At 50.5% G+C, this 12406-nt stretch overlaps 4 protein-coding genes across 4 annotated transcripts; 3 read left to right on the forward strand and 1 right to left on the reverse strand.

Annotated features, from left to right (window-relative positions):
- Positions 1 to 1164: 1164 nt before the first annotated feature.
- On the forward strand, positions 1165 to 2723 carry LAJ45_09896 (uncharacterized protein; the record flags this gene model as incomplete). Its single annotated transcript, XM_046119427.1, has 4 exons — positions 1165 to 1502; positions 1553 to 1824; positions 1892 to 2235; positions 2313 to 2723. The coding sequence occupies 4 exons, from the start codon at positions 1165 to 1167 to the stop codon at positions 2721 to 2723; spliced, it is 1365 nt and encodes a 454-aa protein (XP_045967278.1).
- A 1608-nt stretch (positions 2724 to 4331) lies between these two features.
- LAJ45_09897 (uncharacterized protein) lies at positions 4332 to 6782 on the forward strand (the record flags this gene model as incomplete). The annotated part of the gene is made up of 3 exons (XM_046119428.1): positions 4332 to 5810; positions 5923 to 6410; positions 6470 to 6782. The coding sequence occupies 3 exons, from the start codon at positions 4332 to 4334 to the stop codon at positions 6780 to 6782; spliced, it is 2280 nt and encodes a 759-aa protein (XP_045967279.1).
- A 2770-nt stretch (positions 6783 to 9552) lies between these two features.
- Positions 9553 to 10970, reverse strand: LAJ45_09898 (uncharacterized protein; the record flags this gene model as incomplete). Its single annotated transcript, XM_046119429.1, has 3 exons — positions 9553 to 10102; positions 10191 to 10751; positions 10828 to 10970. The coding sequence occupies 3 exons, from the start codon at positions 10968 to 10970 to the stop codon at positions 9553 to 9555; spliced, it is 1254 nt and encodes a 417-aa protein (XP_045967280.1).
- Positions 10971 to 11787: 817 nt separating this feature from the next.
- On the forward strand, positions 11788 to 12397 carry LAJ45_09899 (uncharacterized protein; the record flags this gene model as incomplete). Its single annotated transcript, XM_046119430.1, has 2 exons — positions 11788 to 11826; positions 11873 to 12397. The coding sequence occupies 2 exons, from the start codon at positions 11788 to 11790 to the stop codon at positions 12395 to 12397; spliced, it is 564 nt and encodes a 187-aa protein (XP_045967281.1).
- Between the last annotated feature and the right edge of the window lie 9 nt (positions 12398 to 12406).

Consider the following 12406-nt stretch of genomic DNA (forward strand, 5'->3'; position numbering starts at 1 on the left):
TAGCTACATGTAGCTTATCTCTTTGTCGGGATTACAATCTAGCCACTTAACTGTCTTGTCCTCGTCCTACTTTTTTCAATGGAGACAAATCGATTAGCCGAGTGATAGCCCATGACTCACAACCGGGCAGCAAACTACATGTACTAACCTCCGCACCTCCGTACATAGGCCGCACAACCGCCAAGACAACATAAACCCCACCGTCAAATCGTACGACCCGAGACACCCCCTACCGGGCACCTTGACACACACACACACACAACTCGAACCAACCCCCCCACCCGGCCGCGGCAACACCACGCGCAAGCCCATGTTCCACAACAAGAAACCGTAAGGTCAGCTGTTCACGTACTGAGTGTCGACAAAGCTAGGTATTATATTACATATATATCGTCACTTTGGGCTTTCATTGCACCCTCCCGAGATGACAGTGCCAGCTGCTGTAAATAAATGTAGTCCCAATCAAACTACAGAACAATCGAACCAATTGGAGGTCATACAGCGCTCGTAGAGACGGGTAGAGTTTGTCCTTATATCAATTACGACTATGGTAGCACAGAAGGACTATCGATAGTATCTGCCATGAATGACGATCAAAGCTAGATCATCAAGCTGGTACCAACCAGCAACTAGCGCTACAGTGCGAGTACAACCCCAATATTATATGAGGAATATCAAGTACACCTTCAATTTGATGTCCTCGTGCGATTTAGGGAAAGAGCATTGGCTACATGACTTAAACGACATGTACACATGTACTTGTATGTACACATGTATGCACACATGTATGTGCAATTGGCTTGTGATAATCTTAGGTTTCCGCGTACGGCCTGTAGAACCACGAACAACGCGGCCAATAGGGATAGCCCCTAGCCCGGGTACTACGTTAGGCCTATCCGGGTACTCCATCAATACATCATGTACTAAATTAGCTAGCCGCTCATACCATACTTTATGAACCCCGGAGAGTTTAACTGGTCCATCCTAAATCACTCAAACCAATCCAAACATTTTCAGGAATCTACTTGAACCACGATTTACATCTCCTCCATCTCCATCACCATCAACCCCATCATCTTTCCCCGGAATATCAGATCTCTTATTAGCGAAGAACAACATACTCCTCAAACTACGACACATTTGGCCGATAAAAGCACTTTTCCAATGCCTGGGTTCATTACAAGGCCAGTCAAATTGGAAGCAAAATTCACCGTCATCGTGGTTGGTGGCTCCATCACAGGTCTCACGCTTGCACATTCTCTAGACAGAGCTGGCATCGACTACATCATTCTCGAACGCCATGAAAATATCACCCCTGTTCTAGGATCCTGTGTTGGAATCATGCCAAACGGTGGCCGCATTCTCGACCAGCTGGGGCTCTTTGATGCCATCGAATCCGAGATTGAACCAATCCATAGATCACACACATGCTATCCAGATGGCTTCAGCTTTACTAACGCTTTCCCTGATATCATTAACGAGCGGCATGTCTATCTCCTATCGTTGCAGATAAGCAGTGCCAGAACTTGAGTGCTAACTGATAAAGGTACAGGTTCGGGTACCCTCTCTCGCTTTTGGACCGGCAAAAGTTATTAACCATTCTATACGATACCCTCAATGATAAGTCGAGGGTTTATCTCGGAAAAGCGGTCGTCAAGATTGAGCAGCTAGGAGACCTAGTCCGAGTATCCACAAAGGACGGACATTTCTATGACGGTGATCTGGTGGTGGGTGCAGACGGTGTTCACAGCAAAGTCCGCTCCGAGATGTGGAAAATCGCAGACTTAATAAACCCTGGCCTGATTACTCCGCAGGAGAAGCATGGTATGTTTTAACTTTTATGACTCCTTAATTTCGCTTATGGCTAACGCGTGCTGGGGGTCTCAAAAAGCAACTAAGGCGGAATACGCATGTATCTACGGCATCTCGTGGAACATTCCCGAGCTCGTAATAGGCGATCAGGTCACATGTGTCTATGATGGAGTATCTGTCATGACTTTCAACGGTAGTCAGGGCCGCATCATTTGGTTCGTCACCAAGAAGTTGGATAAAAGATACCACTATCCGGACATCCCGCGCTTTACCAACGTTGACGCCGAGAAGGTTTGCGAAGGCATTCAGACCAAGGCTATCTGGGGGAAGGTCACCTTTGCTGATATATGGGCTGGCCGTGAGAGTTATTGGATGACAGCATTAGAGGAGAATGTTTTTGAGCATTGGCATGTTGGTCGAGTCGTATGCTTAGGCGATAGCATTCATAAGGTCAGAAAGATATCGTTACTCCGCAAACTGATACTGACACATTGTAATAGCTCACTCAAAATATTGGCCAAGGAGCGAACTGTGCCATAGAGAGCGCCGCAGCTTTGGCAAACTCCCTACATGACCTCATCAACGTTCGAAAGATTCACAGGCCATCAAACAACGAGATGGAGACATGTTTGAACTTGTTCAGCCAATCACGGAAGAAGCGAATGAAAGCTATCTGCAAGGATGCTGCCTTTGTGACTCGTCTAGAAGCTCGTGATGGGTTGCTTTGCCGCCTCATTGGTCGCTACTACGCCCCATATTGTTCGGATTTTCCTGCGGATGTCGCCTCAAAGCTGATAGCTGGAGCAGTGATGCTCAATTATATCCCTATGCCCAAAAGAGCTGGGGGTGGTTGGATGGTAAATTCTGCGATAGTAGGAGCTAAGGATCGGACCGGAGAAGCTTGTTCCTAAAGGTTTGTGCCCTCATTATTCTGGTTGCTGTGCTTGCTACTATTATTACTCGCCTGTGTGCAATCCAAGTAGTATATATACTGAAGATATTAACGATATTTTATATAGTGATTAGCATCAACAATTGCAGAAGCGCTATCTTTTTCTAGATGCCAAATGAGAGCCACGCGCATTACGGTATGATGGTATTACGGATTGAAAATCTATATTTTTTAACATGTAACGAATTTAAATTTTACGCACTCCATCCCGCCAATGGCCTCTTCTTTGTGCACTAAGATCAAGCCAGCCAAGGACACATAAACCTTGATAATTCTATGTAAATAGTCAGGTAGGGTCACATCATACTATCTCACTCGGATGGGATATCCTATCAACATGTCCGTACAGAGCCTGATAGTTACATGTACTTATGTAAGTAATCCCAGAAACAGCTTAGAACTAATAACCGAACAAAATCATGTCTTTTCATAAGTTGCTATTTCTCTCTTACTTTCAGGTTGTTGTATTGATTATGATATTGCTTTATGAGAGGTTGAGGATGGGTAGTGCGATATTTCATCGGGAGCTAAACCCCTAACCCTGTACGACAACCAGTCCACCTCGCTGTGGCTCACTGTTCCTCCGACCGCCGAGAACTTCTGGCGAGCACTTCTATCCCAAGCCCTCGTCTACGCGATAGATCTAAAAGTCGCTCGAACGCGGACAGACTAGTGGTATTACATAACCGAGTGAGACTCTGTGATGCAGCGAGAACTATTAAGCGAGCGAAATGCTCCACCATCCATGTTACAATAATTAGTTTATTTTGTCCAGGCGGTGTAATACTACAAGTAGTTCCCCTCTTTTGATTCGCTATAGTTGGTTAGTGATAACTGTCTTAACCATAATCGATTAGTTTAAAGCATTCAGCAAATAGCGGCCATTATATAACCGCCACTTCCACACCGATCTATGTATGTCTACGTCTCGTATACTGATATCGCTTCCTGGGATTTTTTTTGCTAACGAATAGCTACAACACAAACGAAGAGAACGACAGAAATGACATGATGCTAGGTCGTAAAAGAACAAATGAGACGTGCAAATGTCCTAGGATTACCTGCTCGATACCAAATTGATCAAACTCAAGACCTCATGGGAATCAATGTGCCCACAGTGAATAGGGTTTTAGCTAAAGGATTTGGACAGACACTCCCTCAATCCCTACATAATGGTTGCAGCGTACGCGTGCATGGGCTTGCACAAACGGCTCGGGTCTCTACCTAAAATACTCAGCTAAATTATAAAACCATCTAAGGTAACACCCCGCCCAGATCTGTCAAGCTGACCATTTTCCACGGGGCCCACTCGGGCAGATTGGTCAGATACAGACGCCGGGAATCATTGATACACAAGTAAGGATCGGTTAACAATGTAGCGCCCGGGTATAAAGTTATGACAAACGGTGGCACTACCTATGGGAATGCCCTCAATGCCATTACATCTCATTCCCCGTCTTCCCCGGCCAGTAAAGAGGTGATGCTGTATTTCCTGTAAAAGGGTCACTCGGTTAACACGCCTGGACATACGGGCCCTGTCCTATGTGGGGCATGTGCCCGTGGGAATATGGACGTCGAGACAGTGCAGCTCATGCTTGATAGGGGCGCAGACATCAATGGAAGAGGCGGGGGCTTCGCAACCCCGCTACAGGGAGCATGCGCCCAGGGAAATTTAGACATCGTGGCTCTGCTCATTAAAAACGGTGTCGACGTGAATGCGACTGGCGGGCTGCATGGCACCGCTCTCATGGCCGCATGCGATTATCCTTACGCAGATCGGAATGAGATAGTAGAATATCTCATAGCTAGTGGTGCCAATGTGAATATAAGGGCAGGACAATACGGAAGCGCCCTTCAAACAGCATCAGCCGACCTAGACCTAACCCGCCGTTGTGCTACTATACTGATCAGGAATGGAGCAGAGGTCGATGCTCTCGGGGGTAAGTACAATTCCGCTCTACAGGCAGCCGCGATAAGCGCCACAAACCCACCACCTATCCTAAGATCAGATGGAAGTACGCTTGAGCTCCTATTACGCAGCGGAGCCAACCCAGATGTGTCTGGGGGAGGTCATCTCAGTGAGTTGATGTCGGCATGTTATGCAGGGGATATGAAGCTTGTGAACCTGCTCATTTCCGCAGGCGCTGATGTGAATGTTTCCCACCATATCTATGGGACCGCCCTACAGTCTGCTTCCTACCGAGACAACCAAGCTGTGGTAGATCTCCTACTTTCAAAGGGTGCCGATGTAAACGCACTGGGTGGGAAATATGGCACCGCATTAGTGGCGGGATCTAGAGCTGGTAGCACCGACATACAGGCAGCAGCCCATGAGGATTATACACATATTGTGGGGTATCTCCTGGCGAGAGCAGCAGACATCAATTGCGTGGGTGGGAAGTATGGAACCGCACTTCAGGCGGCATCCCACAAAAGACAAGGAGATATTGTGGCTATGCTCATTTCCAAAAGCGCCACGGGCAACAACCGAGTTGGAAGATATGGGACCAAACTGCGGACAACATTGCCCAAGAGGGCTTCTGTGACGGTACCTTCGTTTTCCAAAAAGGATTTCAGAGTCAATCCATCGAGCGGCATCAGAGGCAGTTCCGTGTTGGTGTCCGAATGTGCCAGTGGCAGCACCACCCGCTCACGTCTGAAGGTTATTCTTGCCCAAGGAGCGGACGTCAACCAACGCTGTGAGGTTTATGGAACTCCCCTCCTGGCTCTATCTGCTGCTGGCGCCGCGGGTCCCGATATATTCGTGGACTGTATACGACTGCTTCTTGCCAGAGGAGCGAAAGTTACAGCATCAGGCGGACGATTTGCCACCATAATACAGGCCGTTGCTGGGAGCCGGGGCTCTCAGAATAAAAAGGCATGCGGAATAGTAGCAAACATCCTCTTCAGGTTTGACGTGGACGTGAATGCAACGGGTGGCGTCTATGGCACAGCACTTCAGGCAGCATGTTACCGCGGTGATTACGAGTTGGCCAGAGGTCTCCTCAAACAGGGGCAAATGTTTACGCCAGAGGTGGACGCTTCGGTTCTGCATCAATAGCTGCATCAATAGCTGCATTGCACAGTGGCCAATTAGACGTGATATTGAAACTTATAGAACACAACGCAAACATAAACATAGACATCTCACCGTATAGAAGTTCTCTACAGGCTGCAGTCTACTCCGGCCATCACAAAGTTGTTCAGTTCTTCTGGATAATGGTGCCAATATCAATTCCAGCAGTGGAAGATACGGGACGCCACTCAATGCTGCAATTGACAGAAACAAAGCATATGTTGCCGACCTTCTCCTCCGCTACGGAGCAGATGTCCACATGAAAGGAGGCCGACACGGTGATGCTCTCCAGGCAGCGGTTCATCATCGGAACCAAGGCCTCATAGAGCTTCTTTTAGATTGCGGTGCTGATGTCAATGCACATGGGGGCCTCTACGGAAGTGCTTTGAAATCAGCAATCCTCAGTGGAGACAAAGAAATTATCCAGCTCCTCTTACAGAGAGGCGCCAGGATGAACAAAAGAGGTGGGAAATATAATAACGCTCTCCAAGCGGCTAGTCTCAGCGGGAAAAGGTCAACGCTCGAGCTCATCATTTCCCACGGGCTCGCAATAAACATTATTGGTGGACCGTACCACAACGCTCTCCAGTGCGCAGTGCTAGATTCACGGTTCTATTACTCATCACAAGCGGATTCGATGTCAATTGCCAGGGTGGGAAATACGGCAATGCACTTCAGGCAGCAGCGGTGAGAGGATGGACAACAATGATACGGCTTCTTATATTCAAGGGAGCAGACGTGAATGCCCAAGGAGGTAAATACCCGAATGCACTTCATGCCGCCATCGTCAAAAGACACAAAAGTTCCATTGAGTGTCTTCTGGAAAATGGAGCGGATATCCAGAGCCTCGACCCTGGATGTCTTGCAAATGCCCGAAGGCGGAATGATCAGGAAGTGTTTCGGATTCTGCAAAAATATGAGGCCTCGTTTTCCGAATGTTGAGGTAAATATAATAACCGTTCCGTAATACTCATTGATGGAATATTATTGACATGATCGAGCGACTCGGCGAGGGCGATCACTAATACGTACGAGAAATGCATTGATGTTGTTTAAGAGGGATCAGAATTATGGTTTTTCTTTTTTTGCGGATACTTTCTGTTCATACACATATATTTGCTTTAATTTTCATTGGTTATATAAGAAAAGACTGGCCTTTGCGTGAATTGGGGCCGCTTATACAACATTTTTATGTTTTATTAGTGCCTCTTATCATTTAGACGTACGAATATATAGAGTACTCCATCTAGCAGGGTATGTACGGGCCCACATATAGAGCAGGAGACTGTAGTCGTTTCTGGTTCCAGTGCGAAATAGTGTCGGCTAGGGCGCTAGGGTTAGCGATGAAGGTTACAGTGACAGAAAGATGGATAAAACGACTACCTCAGTCTTTGGCAATGCCGTACCGCTGCCGTAACACTACCATATACTTCGTTAAATACCGAGGTAAAGCGGCATATTCTCACAATACCGTACTGATGCGGTATCAGATTCACCCCCATTTCTGATACAATATTTATATAATATACTACATAAGCTAGGGAATTCACCTGATTGTATATAGAGCCCGCACGCACCAAGTGGGGCCTTCACTGAAAAAGGTTTCACTCAAAAGATATAGCCTAAATGATCATTGACCCTCCACACAAACCCTAACCCTGCACCAATTAGTATCCACCTGCCAAGTCCCGCTAGCTACCACCCCCGGCGCGAAAAAAAAAACAAGAAAAAAGTATTCCGTTGCGGGGAATTGAACCCCGATCTAGTCGGATCATGAATGAGAGCGACTGATGCTAACCATTACACCACAACGGATGATGTCCACAATACGTGGCACAGGGATTTTGAGCTCTTTTTTCTGGTAGTGCTGCGTATGGGGGTGATTTAGCTGAACTCTGGTTTCTAGATGGCGCGAGCGAGAGAGCAGAGGAGATCGTGAATGTAGATTGCTTCTATATTGTTCCTCCCAATATCTATTTCCCCTAGATCCATAACCTTCTGGACTAAAAGATACCCCGTGTATGTAGTATATCTGCAGACGATCTCCTTCCTTCCTTCCTTCCTTCCTTCCTTGCCGGCCCAATCGGTCCAAGTCAGTGGGCACTCCGTTGCGATAGTTTAGTAATAGGATTACCAAAGAAACTCTCGCGCGAGAGAAACTCCCATGAAGGATTTCGATACCATCTCCAAACGCCGACACACAACACACCCCAATAAAACACACATGTGGTCCTTTGCCTGCCAAACCGCACCACAAACTAATTACCCCTACCGCAACCAAAGCCTTCGGAGGTGCTCGGCCCCTACACTAAACAAACACCCAGCGCTGCTGCCACCGGTAGAAATAACGCTTTTCCTGTATTGTAGATCCATAGAAACCAGCCGGCAGCGGGAGTTAAATATTAACACAAGCAGGTCTTCACACGCCTTCGCCACACTGAGACCCAAGTCGATCCAGACCGGCCATGCATATATAAACAACCCCCTCCATCACCACCTCTCTTCCCTTCCCTTCCGCCCCAGAAAAATAATCGACTTAATACTACATATGGGCAACCTTCACCCCCCCCATTGTACCCCTGCCTCCTCCTCCTCCTCCTAGTCTAGTCCCCATGATCAGCTCAATTGATATATCCAGACCGACTAGCTAGACCCCCAAACCCATCAGCGGTCCAGCCAGCAACCCACATCCCTATAGCCTGCATACCCCATGAAGCATCACGCAAAAAGACCGGGGCCCACTCTTGAGTTGCGGAAGCAATCAAGTGGTGGCTGGAAAGCGGACAGTATACAGAGCAGACAGACCATAGATGCCATGCAGTGAGTGGAGTGTGTTGACGAGTGCCATGCTGGGTGATGGGGCGTGATTGGAGTATGACGAGTGATGAGTGATGGGTGATGAAGTATGAACGAGAGATACATACATCTACCGGGTGATGAAGTATGACGGGTGAATGAAGAGTGTCTGTACATGTCGGATGCTAATGTATGAAGAGGAAGAGCCCAACAACACCGGGTGATAAATTATGAAGGAGCACTCTCCAACAACGCCAACCCACACCCCGACCATCCCCACTACCAAACACAGCCCCCCCCCCCCTGCCCCTCGCACAAGACCCCCCACCCCACCACCTCTACCACGCAACCCCCTCACCAAAAGGCCCATCCAAAGCCCACCCACCCCCTCCGCACAACCACCAAAAAACAAGAACACCGACTCACTCCCCAAAGCCACCCCCAAGTATGCTTAACCGCTGAATCAGCCGGGAATCGAACCCGGGTCGGGCGCAAATCATGCAAACATGGCAAGCGCCCGTGATACCACTACACCACTGAATCCCGTCTCGGAATCGCGGTGGTGGCGATGTGCGGGGTGGGTGCCAAGACGGCTGGGGTGAGTGATGGACTGTGTTTTCACGAGCACGGATTGCGGATTGGAGCAGTGGAGGATTGATTGTAGGTACATTAACGGAGCTGATTACACAGGATCGGACGTGACCTCGTGAAGAAGAAGAGAAACGAAGAAGAAGAATCAGAAGTGATGTACAAAAAAGAGCCCATGAAAGAAAACCCAAGCCATAAGAACCAAAAGACTCCCGCCAAAGCACACTCACCACAACCACAACCCTAACCCTCCATCTGTCACACAAGCCTCCCCGCAACAAAAGAGAAAAAAGCAAAGAACAGGAAGAAACAACCACCACCACCACAACTACAAATTGCCCCTCTCCGCCTGGTCCCTCTCGATCGCCTCAAACAGGCTCCGGAAGTTGCCCGCGCCAAAGCCCGAGAAGCCGTTCCGCTGTATAATTTCAATAAACACCGTCGGCCGATCCATCAGCGGCTTCGTAAACAGCTGCAGCAGATACCCGCCCTCGTCGAAATCGACCAAGATGCCGAGCTCCTGCAGCACGCGAAAGTCCTCCTTGAGCCGCATGCCGGCGGCCGATAACCGCTTCGCCATCTGCGCGTAGTACGTGTCGGGCACGGTGATGAAGGACACGCCGCGCGCTTTCATGTTGATGACGGCGGTGACGATGTCGGTGGTGCGCAGCGCAATGTGCTGCACGCCCGACCCGTTGAAGAATTCGACGTATTCTTCGATCTGGGATTTGCGTTTGCCGTGCGCGGGCTCGTTGATGGGCATTTTGACGAGCTCGTTGGGGGAGGCCATGACGATGGATTTGAGCGCGGAGTATTCGGTGAAGACGTCTTTGTCGTCGACGGACCAGAAGCGGTGGAAGCCGAGGGCTTGCTCGTAGCTGTGGTGGTTATGTGGTCAGTATATATATATTTCGATATCTCAAAACCACAGAGTGTGCGGGTGAAGGGAGGGGGGGAGAAACTCACTAGTCACACGCCGCCTCCATCTCGTTCCAGTCCTGGTTGCCCACACAGTGATCAATCGCCTCGAGCCTCACCTCCGGCAGGAACTTTGCCACGGGATCCACCTCCGTCGCCGCCCGATAGCCCGGCATAAACGCCCCCCTAAACCTGCTGCGGTCGACGAGCGTATGTATCGTATCGCCATACGTCTTGAGGCTCGCCACGACCACCTCCCCGCCCTCGTCCCTGAGCACCTTTGGCGGCGCAACGCTCACGGCGCCGTTGGCCATCGCGCGGTCGTAGATCTTGTACACGTCGTCGACCTGGAAGGCCACGTCCTTGACGGCGTCCCCGTGCTCTGTCATGTGCCTGTGCACGAGCTCCAGCTCTGCCGCGTCCTCGGGGGACAGCTCGGAGGGCGTGGGGGCGCGCAGCGGGGAGGTGAGGACGAAGGTTACGAGGCCGTTGGAGACGACGTGGGAGGCGATTGAGCGAGAGCCCGTCTCGAGCCCGCGGTAGGCGACGGCGTGGAAGCCCATGCGGGTGATGTAGTATGAGGCGGCCTGTTTGGCGTTGCCAACGTACCTGGGGGGTGGATGTTAGGTTTGTGTGCTATAGCGGAACGAGTGGGAAGGAAAGGAAAGGGAAGGAAATGGCTCACCAGTGCACATGGTCGTAGCCGCGGTACTCTGTGTTGTCGCGGATCGCGGTGGCTGACTGGACGCCGGAGAGAGGGAAGGTCTCGCCCGTGGAAGTTATGATATGCGAGTTTGGGGGAGAGGAGGAGAGGGCTGAAGGAGGCATTATGGCTATAGGGCAGCAGTCAAGTTTGTGAGCTAGGGATGGATTGTGTAGTGAGACTGCCGTGAAACGTTCGTATATTTGTTCTTCTTTTGTGCTAAAGTTCAATATGCAGGCGGAAGAATGAAGAAGGAAGAAGGGAGGAAGCACAAGAGCAGGATGGAGAAAGAGAGGAGGATGCACAGAAACCAGCGTCTGGTGATATATCGATAGAGACCAAACTCTGAGCAGCAGCAAGCAGGAGAAGTGGAGTGGAGTTTATGAAAGAGACGTCTCCTCGAGTTCAGTACCAGAGCCCTAACCCACGGATTCACGACTCCACTGATAGCCGGGTAGGCACGGCTAGACGCGGGTGTCGTTGGGGGTTGGGAGGCGATCTGCATGACGGCATCTGCATCGGATTCTTCGGGGTTGTGTTAACGCAGGGGGGGAAACACGGCTAGAGAAGGCAACTGGAGCCCTGGGCGTGAGAGATCTGTCCGGGGGGATTCTTTTGGGGGGTCTTTGTGGGGTCTTTGTGGGGTCTTGAGGGGCACTCGAGGGATATCAAGGGGGCCAGAGTGTGTTGGTCTTTCTGTCACATCTACTATTACGCTGCTCCTATTATCCAGCTGTCTGCATACATACCTCACATTCCTACATATCTGTCCATAGCACAGCTGGACTATCGAGACATCCAAATACACAATTATCACCTACCTATCTACCTCCTCTACAATCATTTCCCAAACATTCCAAGCTTCACGATAGCTACACATACCCCTCTCCTCACTGCCTCACGATATCAATAGCTACCACACACCTACACACCCACAGCACAATGGCCACCACCCTCGACCTCACCCCCAACGACCTCCGCGTGCTCACAAACATCTTCGACACGCCCCACCTCCCCTCATCGACAGCACCCTCCCCCCGACCCGCACATCCCCGCCTCTCTCCTCCCCTCCCTAAAGGCCACCGAGCGCCTCGCCATCGCCGCCGCCGAAGCCTCCGACCTGCCCACCGCCCACTCTCTCCTCCTCACACTCACAAGCATGCACCCGACCTACGCATCGGGGTTCAACAACCTCGCCCAAGTCTTAAGACTCATCTCTGCGCCGCTCGAAGACGTCATTGCCGCGCTGGACACGTCCATTTCGCTCGCGGCGCCCAAGGATGGTGGTAGCGTGAGTGCGGCGCAGGCGAACCTGCTGAAGATGGCGTATACGCAGCGGGGCGCGCTGTGGTATGGCGAGTGGAAGAGGACGGGGGAGGAGGCGTGTGAGGAGCGGGCGAGGCGGGATTTCGAGGAGGGGGGCAGGTGGGGGAGCGGGGTGGCGAGGGAGATGGCCGTCAGGACGAATCCGTATGCGAGGTTGTGTGGTGCGATTGTGAAGGAGGCGCTGACGAGGGAGTATATGGGACAGGGGGAGGTGTGTGGGAAGTAGGGTCTGCTC

Source organism: Morchella importuna (assembly GCF_003444635.1).
Source record: "Morchella importuna strain M04M26 chromosome Unknown Morimp01GS040, whole genome shotgun sequence".
Taxonomy (NCBI): domain Eukaryota; kingdom Fungi; phylum Ascomycota; class Pezizomycetes; order Pezizales; family Morchellaceae; genus Morchella; species Morchella importuna.